The sequence below is a fragment of the Diceros bicornis genome, chromosome 18 (genome assembly GCF_020826845.1).
Source record: "Diceros bicornis minor isolate mBicDic1 chromosome 18, mDicBic1.mat.cur, whole genome shotgun sequence".
Classification (NCBI taxonomy): Eukaryota; Metazoa; Chordata; class Mammalia; order Perissodactyla; family Rhinocerotidae; genus Diceros; species Diceros bicornis.
Window position 1 is genome coordinate 47,056,641 of NC_080757.1, and position 21,823 is coordinate 47,078,463.

Here is a 21,823-nt window from a genome sequence, read left to right on the forward strand (position 1 = left end):
GCTCCTACCCACACTCATTTCTCCCTTCTCTCTATGTCCACTGTGCTCTACTCCCCCTATACATGTAGCACATCAGGCTGTCAACCAACTCCATCAAGCACCCACTGTGCACCCAGCACTATGTCCCATGGGTTCTATACTTACCCCCAGTAAAAGTGAAGTTAAGAGAGACCTGGCTTCTTGTTCCAGCTCTACCTCTAAAATGAGATGAACCTTCTCTAGGTCTGTTTTTTAATTTCAAAAATGAAGGAGTGAAGTCATATGATCAAACTCACATGTTTTAAAATTATATGATTCTGCCTTAAAAAGGATAAACTTTGAAAATGTCAGGCTAAGTGAAATAGGCCAGACACAAAAGAAGCAAATTCTGTATGATTCCACTTATATGAGGTACCCAGAGTGGTCAAATTCGTAGAGACAGAAAGTAGAATAGTGGTTGACAGGGGCTGGGAGGAACGGGGAGTTAGTGTTTAATGGGGACAGAGTTTTGGTTTGGAATGATAAAAAAGTTCTGTGGATAGATGGTGGTGATGGTTGCACAACAATGTGAATGTACTTAATGTCACTGAACTGTACACTTAAAAATGGTTAAAATGGTAAATTTTATGTTGTGTATGTTTCACCACAATAAAAAAAGATTCCGTATGTCATCTTGCAGTGTTCTCTAAATGCTTCGTATGGTATTTGTGTCACCTACCATCAGTGACTGGACCCCCACCTGACCCAGGCACTGTTCTCTACGCTGAAGATGCAAGAAATTGCCCCTAAGAATTTTATATCCTCTCAATAATTGACAAACGATGCCACCAAGAAGTACAAGGTGGAAGCGGTCCCGACAAACTGCAGAAGGAGTCCAGGGGCAGTGAGAGGACCCTAGCTGGGCAGAGAGGGAATCCCAGAAGGCTTCAGGGAAGTGGCTCTGGAGCAGCCTCCAAGGTGGGGCGGACTTTGACAAATGGATGGAGCGGGGGGGGGCAAGAGTGGAGCATGCTGGGAGCTACTGGAATAGAGGGGCCCTGGGCAATGGTGAGCCCTGAAGAGCAGACACCATCTGAGTCCATGACTCTGGTCCCTCCGTGAGCACAGGGCACCCTGCTGCAGGTGGAACTCAGGAAGGCAGGAGCAGGAGAAGCTGTGAGGATTAGCCAGGACCTTGGGAACCCCATGGCTGGGCTGGTTGGCTGCCTGAGGGTGGGGTGAGCTAGAGTCCTTGTTTGTTCTGGCCCTGCTGGGTCTGAGGATCCTCTCGGAACAGGATGCCGGTCTTCCAGCTGGAAGGCCGAGGGTCTTCCTCCTCCTTTGTCAGGAGAGACCGGGGCAAGCGGGCCAAGAGAGCTGTGTTGTCCTCATGGGGCTGGAGGTCCGCCAGCCCTGCCAGCTACCCTTGCCCCCAATTTTTTGCTCCACCTGCACGGGTGACCCTGGTGTCCAGTCTTTCTGCAGGACCCAGACCAAGTCCCTCCCCAGACACCTCTGCTCTCCCTCTCTGGGGGAAATGTGTGCTTGGGGAGCTGCTTACAGAACCAGTCCCAGAAATGGGAAGGGCTGGGCCACAGTCAACTGGGCCTTGGGGATTTTGAAGTAAAGGTTAACACGCTCACATCCAAGGTCTGTGGTCTTGCCTGTGCTTGACTCAGAGGCCAGCCGTCAGCCACCCAAGTACAGCCATGAAATCACCCCACCTCTGGCCAGAACATGGTGTGGATGCTCTCAAGTGCCATTTTGCTTCTAACACTTGTGGGATCTCTATTCCTGCTTCTAGAATGTGCCTCTCATGAGCACTTCCAATAAACCAAGCCTGTGCTAGGTGCTCATTTAATCCTTGCAACAACCGGGTGGTGGGTGGCGGGGTTATTACCTCCAATTTACAGATGAGGAAACTGAGGCCCTGAGAGGTTAGAAGATCTGCCCAAAGTGACACGGATAGTAAATGGCTAGTCAGGGAAATGTCAAGTTTTAACGGGGGTCTCTGATTCCTAAGTCAAAGGCTGGCTTTGGTGGAATCCTGTGCCTTGGGTAAACCACTGTCACATCTTCCTCATGTGACAGGGGCATTTCAGGGCCAAGTGAGATAAATTCCCTATCCACACCCCAAACTGCCAGAGTGTTTGATGAAAGGAACTTTAAAATAGATAATCAACTAGTGTTTATACGGTAGTTTGCACTTTGCACGTGTTTCTCATTTAACTCTTAAGACACTCCTCATGGGTAGCTATTATTGTTTTTGTTGTTGTCATCATCATCTCCGTTTTACAGATTGGGAAGCTCAGGCTTGAGGCTCACCCAAAAGATGGCTGGAGAGCTGAAACTCACACTCCAGTCTCTTGATCCCAACTCCTGGGCAGTTCCCACTGCAGTGCAGCCACCTGCTGGCTCCCAGGAGTAGGGGGAGGTGAGCTGTAACTGGGAATTGCCTTTTTTTAGTAAGAAGGCAAGGTTCTTTCCAAGATCCTAAGACCCACGCAGGTCCAGATTCACCTCTTTCACTTAAGTACAGGGTGTTCTCTTTCACGTTATCTGTCTGCCTGGGCCACAAACACGATTTATAAACAAGGCAAAAATGGCAGAGGAAAAATGAAGTCAGAATGTGCCATTGAAGCAAGTCAAACAATACTAAATTAGTATTTGGCTAAGTGGCTATCTCATTGTTAAGATATTTCCTCCAATATGTTTTCAGAAGCAACGGCCATTAAACAACTGGGAATGATCGCCAGGTTTGATTTGAGGAAGGAAATCCCCTCCCATTTCCCTGCTGGGCAATTCAATTAATTTTCTCCTGACCCTCACCAGCTGATTATTAGGGAAACTATACCTGCTTCTTTTATAAACAAAATGCATTTGCTTAAAGATTCAAAATCCCTTTCCCAATGGCTGGGAACCACTGTGCTCCCGCCAAAAGTCTTTATTATTTTGGGAGGCAGGACTAGCCATGGGTGAGGTCTCAGGACTAGCCATGGGTGAGGTCCCAGGAGCATCCTAGGAGCAGACTTCTGGGCCCACGGGCCAGCTTCTGGGGAAAGGGCAAGTTCTGTGTGTCCTGGAGCTTGGAGCCTTTGTCCAGAGAGACCGTTGGATTGAAGACAAAGTAAATAAGTGGGTCCTACAGGTCCAGCAGACCTGCCTTGGGTGGACACAACCATGTTTACTGCAGTGGGAGAACATCTCTCTATCCGGGTCCCACACTGCCCATTCTTACCTTCCACTCTCAAGGCCATGATGGCTGGGGCAGTGACATCACTTCTTGGAGGGAGTGTTGTGTTGTAGACCGGCCAGGGAGTCTGGAGACCTGAGTTCTGGTCCTGGCTCTGCTATTAACTAGCTGGGTGACCCTGCACAAGCTGTTCTGCCAATTCAGGCCTCGGTTTTCACACCTATAAATTGGGCTCCCTGCCCTTCCAATGCAATAGTTTCTGATTTCAGGAGTCTGAGTGGGTATAGGCTAGAAAAAGACATTCAATTCATTTTTCCTTTCCTTAAATTGATAGCTTTCCTCCGTAAAAAGAATGTCAGTGGCTTCCTGTCCATCAGAGGCATAATGAGTTCTCTGTTTTACAAGAATTCAGACTTGGGCAAAACAAAGGAAGCCAGGGGCCCATTGGAAGGGCTACCAGCAATCTTGCTCAAAGTTCTTCCCAGACCTTAAAGAAGTAGTTCGTGAGGCAAATTCCTCATTTCTTAAGATACTAGCTGCCCAGATAGTTAACTCCTGCGCTGCTGGGTAGCTCATAAAAAGACTAGGAGTAGGAAGATAGGGGATGGAGGGGCAGGGTCTTTGCAAAATTTGAACTTGAACCTCTGCATTTCTTTTATTTTATTTATCTTTTTTATTTATTTTTTATTTTTTTATTTTTTGGTGAGGAAGATTAGTCCTGAGCTAACATCTGTTGCCAATCCTCCTCTTTTTGCTGAGGAAGGTTGGCCCTGGGCTAACATCCGTGCCCATCCTCCTCTACTTTATATGTGGGATGCCGCCACAGCGTGGCTTGACAAGTGGTGAGTAGGTCCACGCCCGGGATCCGAATCCGTGAATCCTGGGTGGGTTGCAAAAGTGGAGCACGCGAACTTAACCACTATGACACGGGCTCAGCCCCTGCATATCTTTTAAATATTCCCATCTGCCAAGTAGCAGCTTCCTAAATGCTCTATTTCCTACAGAATGAAAGTATTGGAGTTCATAATGAGGCGCTCAAGTCCTTCACATGCAAGTCCTAATTGACCTCTTCCTATCGATTGTCACTGTCACCCTCTTCTCCTCCCATTCTGAGCTGCTTGAAACTGCTCTGTCCCTCATGCCTTTGCCTCTGCTGGTATTTCTACCTGGAGGCTGCTGTAATCCCACTCATTCTTCACGGCCTGTCCAGATGACCCCTCCTTGGTGAACAGACCACTAACTAGGCAGAATGCAGCCCCTCTCTTCTATGTTCCCATAGTATCTGGTGGAGCTGTTATCACCTTGCTTTCTCATCAGTGATAACTCATCTGATTCCCTCATTTGGTCAAGGACCTTGAGTGTCCCTTGCAGCAGAGGGCCTGGTGTGTAAGAGTGACGGGCATACGATCTCGAAGTTTAAATGAGCTGTTGGGTGCTCCACTCCTCCAAGCATTACCCCCTGAATCTGCCTCCCTTCCCAAGACTGAACCCTGGACCAGGAGGAAATGCGTACTTTGCTCATTCGGAACTAAGTGCCCAAGATTCTCAGGCTTTTGAGGGGATTTCCAGGGCGTCTCTTCATATGTAAGCTGAGACGTAATGATGGAAATAGTAGGAGAGAATATTCAAAACTACAACTGACCCAGAAAACCTGGCTAAGCCTGATGACCAAACCTCCAAAGGCCCAGGCTAGTCAGAGGAAACCAGGGCTCCTGGTCTAAAACAGAGGAGGCCAGTACAGGGGTGTAACTAGTGAGAATGCAGAACCTGGGTAAGTCTGGAAATATTTCACTGTTCAATGGACTGTTTTTAAAAAATAATGTTCATGAAATGTGTACTTACAGAATATCTGTTTTCCACGAAATCTGCAAAATAGAGGATAACATGGAGGTGAGCCACGCAAAGAGCACGGGTTAGGCTCCCCACCCCCAACATCTCAGAGGCTGAGCAGGTAAAGGAAAAAGGGGGAGGGTGGCAGTGCAGGAGATGCAGACCCGCCAGCTCACTGTGTGCCCAGGTTTACACCTCCTCTGCCCACAGACAGCTTCCCCTGGGCCCTGTAGCTCCACGTGATGAGCATATAAAGTCCCTGACAGCTCATGGGACATTTAAACAGTTTTTTAAAAAATTAGTACCACAAGTTATTTTAGAAAAAACTGAAAACTACAGAAAAGTAGAAAATAGTAGATAAAAATTACCTCTGGTTTCACTCTTCAAACTCTGTTAACACTTTTGCCCTCATTTTCAACTATGAGAAGGCTTTTTTTTGGAGTTATAATTATACAGAACATGCCATTTTATAGCTGATCCTTTTCACAAAACATGATTTTGTAAACATTTTCTGGCACCTTCTGAAACATAATGGTTAGTAGCTGCATTAATAATCATTAAATGGATGTGCAATTGTTTACTTAACCAGTTCCTTATTTTAAAAATATAGGTTCTTTCCAGTTTTTGCTATTTTAAATAATGCTGCCAGTACCCTCTTTGGGAATAAAGCTATTTCCATATTTCATACTAGTTTTCCACTTCTGGGATCAATGGAGCAGAAGGTATAAGCATTGTCAACGCTCTTGGCATATATGGCCCAAGTGCTGTCCAAAGGGCGGGGCCCCCACATCCCTTCCCCTGGGGAGCCACGTCTCAACTGTCCGGAGGCCACACCGTCATCTTGCCAGAGTGCTTGCCGGGACTCCTGGCTCTGCCAGGCTGCAGTGATCAAAATGACCCTGGCCAAATGTCAGGAAGATGACAGTGAGGGTGAGAAAGACCAAGCAGAACAGGAGACATTGTGTTGAAGGTGAGTGATCCCCGCCTGCATTAGTTAGAGACAATTTCACTACAAGAGGCAAGAGAGGCGTTTGGTTTGCCCCTTTGGATTGGACCAGGCCCCCACTAATAGCAGATATTCTGAATGGATAGTGGCCTACATGTTGGGGCTGATTCCCCAAATAGCTCACTAGGGACATAGTCCTGAAAACGGAGAAGCCACAGGGACCTCTTGCTGCCTGGGGAAGGCCCCAGAGGAGATAGATGTGAGTATTGGGAGTGGGTGCCATTCCTGAAGGTGGTAAAGGTAACGGCTGGAGGGTCATAATCCCTCCCCAGGTCCTCAGTCTTACTTGAGGGAAGCATGCCAAGGGGCCTCGGTTTCTACCTTACCGCCCAAGCTCAAACCGGGTCCCTTTTGAATCTTGGGCAGTTTCAGGGCCTGTCTGTCACAACAAGAGTCACAACCCTTCTGTTTCTTTCTCTAACTTAAAAATATCCTGTTTCCACAAGTCCACTTCCCCCTCGAACCCTGTCTTATCACAACTCCATTGTGCGTCCCCTCTAGAGGGAACAGGGCCAGAAGTTCCTAAGGGGCCCCCTCTCTGTCCTGGCTTGCCAGAGGCAGGCGTCAAAAGCCAAATGGATGAATCAGCCCAACCACAAATTCATGCCATTGTCTAAACTTCCACACATTGAGTGAGGCTGTGGGCAGCACCCCACCCCCCAACCCAAATCTGACCTGGGAGGACCCAAAGGACCCCACACTTCCCGCTCCTCCAAACCCCCAGGGCTCTGGAATCAGACATAAGAGGGAAAGAGCCTCGGGCTGTTTCCTAAAGCAATATGAACACAAAACACTAAAATTCAAGTATGCTGATGATACCGATGGAACACCAAGTTTACGCACACTTGTTGTTTTGTTTCTTTTTCTTTTTTTTTTTTTTGAGGAAGATCAGCCCTGAGCTAACATCCATGCTAATCCTCCTCTTTTTTTTTGCTGAGGAAGACCGGCTCTGAGCTAACATCTATTGCCAATCCTCCTCCTTTTTTTCCCCAAAGCCCCAGTAGATAGTTGTATGTCATAGTTGCACATCCTCCTAGTTGCTGTATGTGGGACGCGGCCTCAGCATGGCCGGAGAAGCGATGTGTCGGGGCGCGCCCGGGATCCGAACCTGGGCCGCCAGTAGCAGAGCGCGTGCACTTAACCGCTAAACCACGGGGCCAGCCCTGTTTCTTTTTGGTAATGGAGCAACCACCACAAAAATGGAATCTGGTGGGTAGCATCCATTTTTTTTATGAAGTATTTTTTTACCCTTTCACATTCTGAAGCAGGAAACAGCTCTCTGGAGGCAGGATTGGCAGTGCCCGCTGGGCTGGCTGGCTCTGGGCCTTCAGGAAGGGTGGGGACTCTCAAGTGCTCTTCCCTCCTTCCCAGAGGGGACATGACATTGAGGCCCTCTGTTCTTTGGTCCTGTCTCAATGACCAGCCACTCTTGGTACATTGGACTTCTTCCCCCTTAAGAAGGATCCTGGAAGTCTGAATTCCAGGCAAAGAGAAAGCAGAAGATGGAGGCTGAGTGAGCAGATCCTCAGACAGGAAGGTGGGCCCTGTCTGACCCAAAAGACATAGGTTAGGGTCTGGAGCGAGACTTGGCATCTCTTCTCAGGGCCACCAGTTGTCAGGTGGGATATGCCTAGGACACCGCCCAAGGTGGGCACAGGATATCTAGAGAGGAAAACCAGCTCTCCTGTTGGAAGAATCGCAGGAGGTGGATTCCTCTAAACCAGGGTTTCTTAACACTGGCACTATTGACATTCTGGGCTGGATAATTCTTTGTTGTGGAGTTGTCCTGTACATTGGAAGATGTTTAGCAGTAGCCCTGGCCTCCATCCATTAGACGCAGTAGCACCCCTCCTCTCCCCCAAATTATGACAACCAAAAATGTCTCCAAACATTGCAAATGTCTTCTGCATTGAGAACCACTGCGCTAAGCTGTGGAAATCTTATCCTAGACCTGAGTTCTTTCATAGGCAAGAACTTGACTGTGTTGCTAATTGTAATAAACCACTTTAGTCTTCTGTCTTAAAAACTGGTGTAAATATATGTTAATACATCTTGCTTTAGATGAACTGCAAGCCATTTTATAAAGTTCTTTCAGAATAAGCTGGAGCACTGTAAAACAATCAAGTACTGAGTAAAGATTATTGGAGTAAAGATACAAACTTTCCCGGCTAGCCAGAAATTGCAGTTCACACAAGGCTTAACCCGGTTGAGAGAAGATGCTGAGCAAGCCATGGACAGCCATGTGTTTATGGAGAGGTTCCCTAGCCAGCTACAGTGTCTCTCTTTTAGTTCTTGTCACCAGGAGAGCACTAGGAGAACAAGGCAGAGGAAAAGAAAATCAAACCTTTCCTTGGATTAGTGGGCACCAGTCAGAGGAGGAGGAAGTGGACCATAAACCAGAAGAGAGGTTAGGGGGCTTCTGACCTCAGCTCGCCCTGCAACCCAGAACAGCAAAGCTATAACAGCCCTGGGAGGATGCTGCCTTCAAAACCAGGAGAACTCGGGTGGGTACAAGCTTATCTTGCATAAAGTCCAAAGCTAAAGGGGATGGGAGTAAATTGGCTCTAGTTAGGTGTTAAGAGAGAAAGGTACCAAACTGTAACCTGACCTACTTACTTTAAATGCTCACTTCTTAGGACCACCTACATTACTGCTTAGTAAGAGACATAAAAACAGACTACTTTTCCCATTTCTGATAAGCTGTAACTAGATCTACTATTGCTGACTGGGATTTGCAAAACCTAACCTTATACAATAATGAAAAGAGAGTAAGAACTTAAAAAACCTCAAGTGCTAAGCTTGCAGATACAAATTATGAGGAAATTATCAGTTTCTCCATTTCCCTAAGGAAGCTGAATCTTACTGAGAGGCAAAAACTCTTTCTCAGCCTGCTTGGCTGTATCCCAGGGCTTGCTTTCACTTCTCCTTAGGCATCTCTCAATTTGGTCTCTTTCTGGTATAATTTTCCTAGTACCAGGAACCGCTCTCCTTCCCTCCCTACTAGGCAGGGAACATAAAGCAAGGAATCATCTAACATCTGGAAGTGGGGAAAGCTCAAAGATCAAGAGGCTTCCTTGCCTTAGACTAAGAGTTCATTGCTTGGACAAGATGTTAGTTTGGCTATATGTCAACAAACTAGTAGGCTCCAAATGGCAAAGCAGACTTGCATGACCATGACCATGACCCAGCGGGAGATGCTGAGTTGGAAGAGACGCCCCCTCCTTCTCATTTTATAGAACCCACCTGCCTACCACAGCCTTTATCCACCCAAGGGCCACACAAACACACTGAGATGTTCAGTCTGCAGCAATTCTACACAGGTCAGGGGTATTTTACAGAGAGTTAATGAGAAAGCTGATGCCCAAGGGAGAAGTGGGGTGAGGCCAAGTCATATAACCTGCTAAGGGCAGAGCTGAGACCAAACCCCTACTTAGGATGTTTTCCGTTAGGTTCGCAGTACAAAAACCATCCAGGCTGGACTCCAGCTGACATGAATGCAGCAGAAACCCAGTAAAGTGGCCCCTGAGACCCATGGCTTAATTCAGATTTGAAGGGTAAACTTGAGAGTCAACGGTGGGTACAGGATTAGGATTGGCTCCAAGGGACCCAGGGAGTGACTCTAAGTGACTGACTCCCCACCAACACGTTCAGGGGCATGGGTCTGGAGTGACCAAGGCATAGACAAATGGTCATCATTTCCAAATGCCAGGACATTGAAACTCTCTGAATGTTATGACTGGAAGGCAACTTAAGATCACTCATTAACCACCTCATTTAACAGATGAACAAGCTGAGTGTAGTCAAATTCACAGAGATACAGAGTAGAATGGTCATTGCCAGGGGCTGGGGAGAGTGAGGAGTTATTGTTTAATGGGTATGGAGTATCAGTCTGGAAAGATGAAAAAGTTCTGGAGATGGATGATGGTGATGGTTGTACAACAATGCGAATGTACTTAGTGCCACTGAAATGTATACTTAAAAGTAGTTAAAATGGCAAGTGTTATGTATATTTTACCAAGTTAAAAAAAAAAAAAAAAAAAGCTGAGTTTAGAACCTAAAGCCAAGATTGCAAAGATCTGGTGACTCCCATGGCCTACGAGATCCCCGACATTCCTCAGCTGGCAGCCCCCAACACTCTCTGCAGGGCCTTGGTCCTACTCAGAGCTCCGCCCTGGGGCTGCTCCTTGGAGGCAGGCCTGCCCAATGCCCTTTTGCTTATCTAGAGGAGCAGTTTTCCTTTGTATCACTCAGGGGAAAAAGGGGGTTTAAGAGCCAGAACTACGCCCTGTGAGCCATTTCCCAAAATAGCCAGCCCTGAAGTGCTGCTTGGAAGACGATGGGGAACTGAGAAATTCATATGGGGAAGAAGAAAAAATTAAGAAGGAAAGGTTAGAAAAGACTCAGCTCTGCACTCAGCCTTCTCCCTGACCTGCCCAGAGGCCCACTCTCACCAGGGCCTTGATTTTATTGTGGGTCTCCCCTCCCACACACACACACACACACACACACACACACACACACACACACACACACACACACACACACACAGTGTTTCTGGGTTATCTCTGCTGGCCAACCCTGAGCAATCCCACCAGGATTGCTGGGGATTAAGAGAATCCACCCTTCAAACAAGAGGCAGAGCAGAATTTAGACTGGTGCAATCAGAAGGAACTTAGAGCATCTAGAAGATTGTTCTAAAAGTGTGGACACTGGACCTGCAGCAGCGGCACGTGGGAATTTGTTAGAAATGCAAATTCTCAGCCCCACTCCAGAACTACTGAATCACAAACTCAGGAGGTAATACCAAGCCATCTGTTTTAACAAACCTGGAGAACCTTTGATCTAGATTCCAGCCCATCCCCCTCATTTCAGAGAGAAGGTGACTGAGGTCCATGTGCACGACGTGCCCAGGGTCATCCAGACCATACCAGGCTGTTACTCTTAACTTCTAAAGTAGACAGAGTTGAATCCTCTAATTAAGTTGATGATAATGTGAAAACCAAACAAAGAAAGCTGGAAGATGCAGAAGCACGCTGTCAATTGGTTTGGCAACACAGAGGGGAAACGTGACGGCTCGTGTAGAGCGCGGCTCTGCAGCCAGGCTTCTTGCATTCAAATCCCAGCTCTGCCACTGCCACCGCTGGCCTTGGGACTAGGACAAGTTATTTAACCTCTGGGCCCATTTCCCCGTCAGTAGAGCAGGGTCAATAATAGAGCCTCCATCAACCCTACGATGATTTTGAGGATTAAGCGGGCATCTGAGAGTAAGAGGAAAAGAAAGAAAGAAAAGGGAAGAGAAATCAACCAAGGCCTGCAGCCTCCTCTCCTTGAGCAGCAGCTGAGTGGGAAATGCTCAGAAACAGGAAATCCCTTGGCTTCCAGGACCGGAGCCTCTGAGGCGAGGTGGGGGCGCTGGCTTTCGCAGCTGCACTGTGGTTTCGGCTACAGACCCACAGTTCGCTCTACCCTCAACCTCTGTGCAGGAGCCAGCTGCCAGGTTAGAGACCAAATTACAGAGGGACCCAAGCCCCACTGACCCCTGATGGCCCAGATGGGGCAGTGGGAGCGTGCTGGCCTGGGAGTGGGGAGAGGGCTCTGGTCTCGCCCTGGTCAAGACACTGGACTCTAGGGCTCGAATTTTCTTGCGTTTTTCAGCTAAAATGGATTGAAAGCTCACTATGTGGTAGGGATGATACGCTGACCAAGTGCTTGGGGTAATTAGCACCATCTCCCCTGGGGCTATCTCATTCCCTGTTCTGATTTAATCCCATCTTCATTTAACAGTTGAAGCAATTGAGTCTCAGAGAGGTTAGGCATCTTGGTCAAAGTCACACAGCTGGTAAGTGGCAGCACCAGGACAGGGGCTCAGATCTCTCCCAGCATAAAAGGGCCCTTCACCACCTGGAATCCCTACTGGGTTGGGTTCTAGGTGCCTATGATCCATTCCAGCCCACGTCCAGAGGGAGCAGTCAGGTTCCAACAGCTCAGGACTGAGGACTCAGGCATCTAGAACCAGTCTGGGGATCCCAAGTGAACCCACTTAAACAGCTGCCTTAAATCAGAAGATGCCAGCCCCAAATATACCACTTTGGTATAGGGATTATTTTGAGCTGGAGGCAAATGAGAATCAACGGATGCAGAAAGAAGCCTTCCAGGAGCTTCCCTCATCTGACTAAAAGCAGAAACTTCTGAGAAATGAGGACTGCCATAAATCCTGTCTCCCAAGGGAGTTTTATGGCCATGAAGATGATGGAAAGCTGGTGCCGAGATGGACCTGCACAAAAAAAACCTTACTCCATTAGTGTCCCCACATATTTACTTTCCCACAGCTTGCCACCCTTGGAACCCCTTTTCCTTTGTTTTGTCACTTCTCTATAAATTTATTGTTCTTGGTTAACAAGCTAAATAAGCCCCAAATTCTAACCACTCCACTGGGTCACTCATCACTCTTGGTTTTTCTCTTGTTAATGTCTTTTGTTGGTCTAATTTGCAGGGCCCCTAACACAAACGTTTGGAATCCACGTTGGGTGTGGCCTTCACCAGCGGTAAAGGGCTTCAGATGACCGCAGACCCCAAGGTCTCTTGTGGCCTGTGGGGATCCCTGTGGCCTCTATGCTCCAGCAGCTTCCCTTCCCCCAACCCAAGGGCAGTGAAGCTCAGTGATCAGGAGCACCAAGTCCGGCTCCAGGGTGGGCCAGTTCTTGGGGACTTGCTTGCTGTGTGACCTTGGACAAGTGTTTGAACCTCTCTATGCCTCAATATCCTAAACTGTAAAATGGGAGTTATTGTGAGGATTGAAAGAGATAATGTAAGATAGACCACAGCACGCACGGTAAACGCTCAATAAATGTGAGCATTTGCATAACCAAAGCAACCGAAAATGAACAATCTAAGGGAAAACAGAAGGGGCATTTTTGCACGATTACCTAAAAGGACCAATGCTGAGGCCTACTTGGCCTTTAGCTTTCTGTTACGCTAGAAGAATGGAGAAAGCCTATTTATTTCCCAATTTGTGTTTTGCTAGCTCCGACTGTACTGAGAAGGCAAAATGAGATACAGAAGCCAAAAATCCCTTGGGAAACAGTTTTCAAAAATCATTCCGTCAGTGCCAACTTCCACAGGGACTGGGTTTCTGCCCCTGTGGAACCCATGAAAATATCATTTTTACAAAAAGATTAAGGGGTGATTCCTATATTTCAGATTAAAAGCATGCTCTTCAGATAACATAGTGCTTCTCAAATGTTGGCAGCAGCAGAAATCTCGGGGAGCTTGGTCAAGTTCAGATGCTGGAGATTCTGATGCTGTGGGTCTGGGTTGGGCCTGAGACAGTTGCTGCTGCCGGTCTGTGGACACTGAGAGTAGCCGGGCTTTATCGAAGTCTCCCAGCTCTTTTAATGATGATTCCTTTCAAAGAATCCACTTAAAAAGAGGTCTGTTGTACAAAGCAAGATATCCACATAGTGACTGTTTCCCCCAGAATGTTTCTGCCTTTTGGATTGCGACTTATTTTCAGAATTTAAAAGTAGTCTTTGTGGATTTCATTTCACCAGAATGGAATAGAATAATTACATAAAAAATGAGATGGTCGGGAGCTTCCCCAGTTCCCTGTCTGCTTGGCCACTGTGCTCAGTCCTGTGGGAAGCTCTTCATGAGGAAGCAGTGGAGATGGGAACTGAAGTGGGGTCTAGGCAGAAGTCAACAGAAGTGGGAGCAGATCGGGACCCTCGCCCCAAAGTCAGTGTTCTCTCAGACAGGCTGAAGCGACTGCCATCGTCAAAGCAAAGCACTGATTTTGTCCAAGACCTTCGGGAGCCCCCGTGCACCAGGGCCCGTGTGAGGAGCAGGTGAGGCTCATTGGCTGGCACCTGAGAATAGGCAGGGCCACTCAGCTTCTCTGGGGTCATGAGACAGTGCCCGTAACCCTGCCAGGCGTCCTGTGAGCACACAGTGGTGCCAGGACACACTCCCGTTCACTCGCCCACCCATTAGGTATTGTGAATGTACGAGGTTCTGTTTGCCTGCCTTGTAGCAGGCATTCAATGTGTTTGGTGACTAAATAAATAGCACATGTAACCCGTGACTACTTTTTAAGGGTGTTGAGAGAGTCAACAACTCTGGTGTAAGAGGTGGCACCCCTTTTGGGCCTCCTTTGCTCCCTCTTTTCTCTGCCCACTCCAAGGCCCCATGGATGATTCTGGGGGACATGTCCTCCCAGGCTTGGGGGAGCCAGGGGGCCCTCACTCACCAGGGTCAGCTTTCCGGATTTCACTGTACACTGTCTCCGTGCCCTTTGTTCCCAGACCTGGAAAAGGGAAGAGGCAAAGGTCAATAGTTGTCTCTGGGCCCCAGGTCAGCCCACTGCTGAAGCAGGAAAATGTCAGAGGCTCCCTGGGCAAGGCTCCCACGGCCCCACCCCAAGGTGCCTGTCTTCACGAGTGCCTGGAGACCTTGCCACCACGAAGCCCAGTTCTTGGCTTTAGAAGATCCTGGTCTAACCAGTGTCACTCTCAGCCTGCAAGTATGAGGTCAACAGGCCACTGTGGGAACCCTGGACCTAAAGGGCCGTAGGTGGAGGGGCCCCTGGCACAGGCCTGCAGCCTCCAACTCTGTGGTCTCATCCCTCTTTCCCTGCCACTGTGTCCCTGTGTCCAGCTGCCCTGCCAGCCTCTCCTAGGATGCTGGGCTGTGGCCTCCCAATCACCCGAGGTCTAGGTTAGAGCCTGGGCATCGTCTGTGACTCTAAGGATCAGCTGGGACTGAGAACTGCTTACAGATCTAGACAGCTGGGCTAGTTGATTTCAAATGCCACACCTGGGCCCACTGCAGATTCTGATAGAAGTGGTTTGGAGTGGGCCCTGGCACTGGTGCGTTTTAAGAGCTCCCTGGGAAATTCTAACGCGCAGACAGGGTTGAGATCTTCCAGTCTTGACCTTTCTGAACAGCAGACAAGATGACCGACCCAGGGTGTGGATTATACCCAGGGGAGACTCAAGGGTTTGGGAGACAAAGCACGCCAGTATAGCCATCTTTTTATTTTAAGTTGATGTATATGCACAGGTTGTGTATACACACACATGTACACACACTTATAGTACACACACACAGTATGCACACACAGACTGCACACCCGTGTGGACACGCACACTCACAAACCCTCAGGAAACAGGATGGGACCCATCACTTCCCCGGCTCCTCTCACCTGCACAAAGGACCAGGAAGCCTCATTGTAGTAAGGCACCTGATCCCTGTGGCCAGCGTTCTCCTCCTACAGCTCAGAAAACGGAACCCCAGACTAAAATGCTTCCTGCCGCCACGGGCAGCGTCACACGGACGTTTCTTTCCCCGGGGGCAGATGGCCAGGGCATGTTCATGGACTCTAACTGTACCGAGATTCCTTCCACTCACTATGCTCCAGGGACGCCCCCCTTTCTCACCCCCTGACCCTGCACACACTCCGCCACTGCCTGCATGACACTTTTTCTTTGCCCCGTTCCCCCTCGTCCTCTAAGCCCCAGGACAAGCTTTGCTCCTGCACTAGGTACACACACCCTCACCCACCTACATACTCCCTCACACATTCACCCCTTCCCTGTGCGCTGGGCAGTTACGTGGGCCCCCTGTGCTCCCACAGCACTTTGGGGACACTTGTCCACCACACTGACGTTGTTTGTCCCCACGACTATCTCCCCCCGTGGACCCCGACTCTTCCAGGGCAGCCCCTGAGGTTTTGCACATCCCCCAGTCCCAGACCTTCCACAGCTACATGGAAGCACTTGTAAAGGTTTGATGTGACAGTAAAGGCACTAGTCAGTGTCCCTGCAGCTTCCTCTGTCTCAGACACCCGACCTTCAGGAAGGTCTTGCATAATCAGCCCAATCCCTGAGGTTTTAGGTTTTAGGATTAAAGTCACGGTCTTTCATTACACTAAATGTGGCGGTTCCTGGGTCAGGAGCCAAATGCCAGGAGAAAGGGGGGTAGTTCAGATCCTGACAGGGGGGCATTTGGGGTGCCAGAGCCTTGCAGAAGGCATTGTAGTAACTCCCCAGGGCACTGAACAGGAGCTGGCACTCAAGAGAGTGGCTGAGATACCCAGCATCCCCCTGCTGGGACACCTATCTTTCTCTAAGAGAACAGCAGAGATGCCCACACCGCTCTCCACCCTCCCTCCACAGCACCAGATTTGGGAGTGTGGAGGGAATCTCCAGCAATCCCCATATCTGCTGGGGGATCTACCATATCCCCAAGGGACTCTGCTCAACGTCAGGCCTGGGCAACTCAGTCATTCAACATGGTCCTAACACCTCCTGTGTGCTGGGCACCGTGAAAGAGGAAAAAGCAAACTGGATCTGGTCCCAGCTCTCCAGAGCTCCAGGCTGTGGGGCAGATGATGTGCAAACAACGCTGTGATAAACACTATAGGGCACCACATATCTGATGTGCTGGGGTTCCTGCCAGTTCATCCTCTGACCCAGCCCCACAACGGGAAGGAATTGAGTGCGGGTGCTGGGTGGCCAAGCGTGGGGGCCTGGACACCCTTGTGAACTCCACTACCCCCAGGCCCATAAAGGATGGTCGGTAGACCTCTCTGGTCACCTTGGGGACTCTCTAACTCCCTCTGGACCTGAGAAGCCACACCTGACTCTCTTTCATCTCCTAACTCTGCGCATCAGCCAGGGCAGCAGGGTGGTTTCCACTTCTTGGTTGAGCTGCTAGATCTGCAGCTGCTCCAGTGGTTTCTCCTGCTGCCCTCCTGGTTCTGCCCAGCTCAGTGATGGGGGTGGGGAGTCACAGCTCATGACTATCTCCCCACCTCTCCCCTCTGTGGCAGCAGCTGCCTGCTAATGACTAACCCAGGCCGACAAGCTGTTTGTCTCTGCTGTCAGGGATGTTTCCTGATGGGCCTTTATTTTGGCTTCTGTTTTTCCTCTGTTAACAGAGAAAGAGATGGCTTCAACGTCATGGGGTTTTCCCAGCAATTAGTCTCAGAGCAAACAAGCAGCAAACCGGGGTTTAACGAGTTCCTTCCCGCCCCTCCTCCACCCCTAAGCGACCACTTGGTCAGCTGCCAGCCAGCGTTAGAACTGGACGTGGTCCCCATCCCCTCCTCCCTCCCTACTGTAGAGGAAGGAGGCTCTGAGAACAGGGAACTGGGTTGGCCAAGACCAGGTCAGGTTTACTCACCACTGGCCTTGAACCCTTACTAATGCCCCACTCCCCACTTATGAGGAAGCAAAGGGACAATATCGTAGGCCAGGCCTGCCCTCCCCCACTGTCCCCTAGCTGCCAGGGAGGCTGGGTCCAGAAAACTCAACTTGAATCCTCTCCATCTCTATTCAAGCGACACTTACTCTAGCTCTACCAAGGCCCCGCAGCCCACACAGCACCTTTGTGCGAATTGGGAAAAGGTGACCTGTTGGGTGGTTGCAACCCTGCAGCTGCACAGCTTGGCAAGGAGAGCAACCCTGCTACACCTAGTGCTAGGGGTCCTTCTTTTCCCTTCAAACTCTCCCACCTTCAAGCAAGAAAAAGAAAACCAGATGCTACTGACATGGAAACATTCCCAAAGGAGGGGAAAACAGACTTTTCCAAGGACAAAACCCTGCTTCCTTCATGCTGCTTCAGTTCCCTCAAATCCAAAGCCTTCCAGCCACCAAGCACAGCCGTCATAATTCTACCTCGCCCTGGCCCAGCTGGCAGCAGAGTAAGGGCAGGGTCTGGCCCTCTGGAAACAGTATCAGAACCTCGAGGCCAGAGCCCAGGGCAATCGCTGTCTGCTTGAGTGCTCTGTGGGGTGTGGAGGACAGCAGGGTTTTTCCACACACATGCAAAGTCTTTGGGCAGCTCTGCCCTCCTGTTATGGTTTTTCTTTCCTTCCAAGCCTGAAGCCCTCTTAAGAGGAAGTAAGCTGTTACCCACGAGACTGAGCCCACGATGCACAGTGATGGAGGGGTTCAGACTGGACCAGGGAAAGAGGGCAGGGAGCCCCCTACAGTTCCACTGGCCACAGCCCACTCAGACTCAGTTCTGAGCACAAGACCCCTGTGTGGGTCTCCTCTGGGGCATCTCAAATTTAACCTAGCTGAACTAGATCTCACCGAGAGCCTGTTCCTCCCAGTCACAGACATCATGACCATCCATGCAGTTGTTCAGTCCAGAAACATGGGGCGATTCTGTCTCCCTCATCCTGGCCACGAAATTTTTCATCCAGTGCTGTGATGTCTCCAGAATATATCCAGAATCCATCCATTGCCAGCACCTTGGCTCCTCCCTCATCCCCTCGCCTGGTGATAACACACTGGTCTCTCTGCTTCCATTCTTGTCCCCTTTTCAATCCATCCTCCACACCAGCCACAAGGATCGTTTTTAAAGAAGGAAGTGGGAATCTGTCACTTTCCTGCTTAAAGGCTTCCAAAGACCCCTAATTCACTGAGACTAGAAGGCAAAGAGAACCTCAGGGGCTCTGCAGGCCCGACCCCATCCTCCCCAGCTTTATCTGCTTCCTCTCCCTCTCACTCTGTCTGCAAACACATGAGTCTCCTTCCAGATTCTTAAATGAGCCAAGCTCTGGGCCAACTCACACCGCCCGTCTCATTTCCTGGGTCCTCCCACCCCTCCCTCCTCTTGGTGGGGCCGCCTTCTTTGTGCCCCTCAGGCCCCAGCTTAAATGCTACCCCTCAAATAGACCTCCTGGGACTACCCAAGCCTAAAAAGTTGTCACTTTTCATGCTTTCTCATTGTACCCGTTCTTTTCCTTCCAAGCACTTAATATAACCTGATAGTATCTGTTTATTCTTAGATTCTTGTTTTCCCAGCTCCCTCATAGGCTATACCTTCATGAGGGGCCACATATATCCTTTGCTGCCTGCACGGGGCTGGTCCATCATGGGCCCTTAATTTGTTAACTCAACAAGCAAATCACTTTACAGTGAAATAAAGAGGGAGAGAACTTCAGGCCTGCCATGGTCCCCACCCCTCCCAGGTCCAGTCTAGACTTGGAAGCAGGATGCCCTCTGTAGTCTACAGATTGGGCTGTACCAACTCTAGGGGCCATTCTGACTGCAGACTATGGGAATGGTGCCCCCACTGTGCATCACACAGACTAAGGGTTCTGCCTGAAGGTTCTGTGCACATACTTGCTGACATGGTACGCAGAACCTAAGCAAGGGAAGAAGGAAGGAACCCAAAACTCCTCCCAGAACATAGAGCAAGAGGTGACAAGAGGAGGTCATTGCCGCGTGGCTCTGGCTAATGTTACACAGGCCTGGTCTGGAAAGCTGCCCCAGGCCTGTATGGCTGAGTGGAGCCGTCCATAGCCTTAGCCTCAGCAGGAAGGGGAATGCATGGCAATAGCCCCAAGGAGCTTCCCAGCAGGGCAGGAGGCTCTGGGTGGCTGCTTCCTTGAGAATGCAGTGGCCTCTGGGAGAACTAAGGTGGAGGAGGGTTAGGAAGATATGCATGGTTTTTTGTGGGGCCAAAGGCAACTGAGATTGATGTTCTTGCATTTGCTGTGGACCAGCCCACTCTGAGCCAGTCTCCCCAGCACAAAACCAGAGCTAGGGACCTCCAGGTCAGGCCACAAGAGAGAATCATGCACATAAAAACAAAACCTGAAGCATAAAGCCAGTGCCTCTGTTTACATGAAAAGGGATTCTGTTCTTTCAAAAACCTTTACCCACGTGTCCCTTTAAATAGCAGAGCCCTCACTACCTTCAAACATGCATTTCATTTACACAAGCTCAGATTGCAAGCAACTTTTTAAGGAAGATGCTGGGTTTGGGCAAGGGGGTTACCTCTGGAAGAAAGCCCAAACACCCAGGAGTGAGGCTGCCCTCAAAAAGTCTCTCAACAAACATTTCTTATCACTTAGTAAGTGCTTAATAAAACGTATCCATTATTAGTAGTATGATAAATAATAACTAATGAAATTTTACACCTCAAAGCCTGGGCAAAGGTCATTGCTCCTGCCTTAGGCGTGTCCAGCAGTTCTGACTGCAGACCACCTCCCTTCCTGTCCCTGGGTCACAGCACACCCCACCCCGGCGTCTACACCCCAGTAGAGAGCAGAGCAAAGCATAAGGAATCACTCAAGTGATGGTGTTTACCTTGGTGAGGCTCAGATGGGGTCACTTCCACTTCTGTGTACTCCACATCCAAGGTCAGAGGCTCTGCTCAAAAGAACCACAGCACCCTGCAGTTAGACAGGATCTCCTTGGAGGCCTCAGACCACATTAGAGACTGCCAGTCAAGTGATTACAGTATTCTGTATTTCGAGGGGGAAAGCCGGACACAGGCTTAACTCCATTGTAAGTGGGCAAGAAACCTAAGGCTGGGGAAGACAGCGAAGAGTCCTGTGCTTGTCGGGCTGTGGAAGGACTCTCCTGCCCAGCTCCCTGTTGTTTCCACTGGGAGGATTTGTAAAAGCTCAGTAGGTACAGAAAACAGCCAGTATCAGCCCCAGCAGTCAACTCTAGGAGCCTTCTCACAGCCACAGGCGTGGAAAGCTATCTCCAAGATAGAAAGAATCTTAGGAAATGAGGAACAGTGTCCCCAGCCCAAAAACGCTCTGAGAGTATGAGGCATATGCATAGAAAAACAAGTGAATGAAAGCTGTCGCGTGCTATGGTGAAATCTAGTAAATTAGTTTGTCTTCAACTCAAAATAATATTATTGTTTCATTTCTGTAGCCTCAAAGAATCAGGGTTTCTCACCAGCAACTAAAACAGTGATTCTGCTGTCAAGGACACAGAATTATCTACAGAATCCTTTTACTTTTTTGGAGTTTTAGCTCCCACGATAGCAGCCCCAAGGGGAAAGGAATTTTGAAAAATGATTTAGCCCAATCCTTCTAAGCTTTAGGCAGAAGCAAGTAATTTATTGTTAATTGTCTTAAAAAATTAGTGGCAATGCTATTTTATTTTTTACAATGTAGTTTTCATTTTTATTAAATACTTAGTAGATACAAAATAATATTTATGTTATGTATAAAATATAACAATGCAATAAATAACAGTGTACCTATTACCCTTTTTAAGAAAAAGAACGTTTTCACTATCTTTGAAGGACCCTGTATACTTCTCCCATCCCAGCCCCTTAATACTTTTTCCCCAGATTTACTGAGCTAATTGATAATATAACATTGTGTCAATTTAAGGTGTACAACCTGATGATTTGCTGCAATGCTATTTTTAAAAACACCTCCACCTCTACTATCCAAGAGAAAGGAGATCCTCCCACCTTATTCGGTAGCCCATTCTGAATCAGCAAGTTCCCTTTTAGGTATAACCCAGTTCTTTCCTACTGGAATTTAGGTTACTTTCCCATTAGGGACACTGGACAGCGTCTTTGGAGAAAGCAAGCAGCCATCTTCATTTACACGGCAGTCAGTGACAGGGTCTTTAAGAGAGGTGGGGAAATATCCACAGGTCTTAACAGTTCTAGTTCTTTTCCTAGGAGACTTTTTTATGTAAGGGTTTCTAATTTTAAAAACTTAATTAGATAATTACCTTTATTTTCATTTATTGGTTTCATTGCATGGTTTCCAACATCTTCATTATAACCTAGTTGAAAAATAACACTTAGGATGAATGGCCAATGGAAATTCTAGTTTCCTATATAACTTTTTAAAAATTCGGTGACACTAGGAAAGGAAGTCAAGCCTAATTTCTTCAGTTAAGTTGGCAATCAGCAGTGTATCTGGTGTCTGTGTTCCCTCCTGGTCCCATGTGTTCCCATCTGACCTACAGTGTGGTCTCTTTCTAACATTAGTGGGAATTCCACCATCTCATGGGAGGGATACTTCTACTTATGAGTTGTTCAAGATTCAGACCTGTTCAGTT

General features: G+C 48.6%; 1 protein-coding gene across 6 annotated transcripts in view; it reads right to left on the minus strand.

Annotated features, from left to right (window-relative positions):
- The window catches only part of PECAM1 (platelet and endothelial cell adhesion molecule 1), a 74,520-nt gene that overhangs the window by 1,180 nt on the left and 51,517 nt on the right, over window positions 1-21,823 (minus strand). For 3 of the 6 annotated variants that reach the window (XM_058561384.1, XM_058561385.1, XM_058561383.1), the window contains 4 exons: window positions 21,491-21,544; window positions 20,090-20,152; window positions 14,233-14,289; window positions 4,994-5,016 (listed from right to left, as the gene is read on the minus strand). In XM_058561384.1, coding sequence (XP_058417367.1) covers window positions 4,994-5,016; window positions 14,233-14,289; window positions 20,090-20,152; window positions 21,491-21,544 — 197 coding nt within the window. Of the gene's footprint in view, window positions 1-144; window positions 198-4,993; window positions 5,017-12,861; window positions 13,853-14,232; window positions 14,290-20,089; window positions 20,153-21,490; window positions 21,545-21,823 lie in introns of those variants that run through there. The other 3 variants (XM_058561386.1, XM_058561388.1, XM_058561387.1) reach the window with 3 other exon arrangements.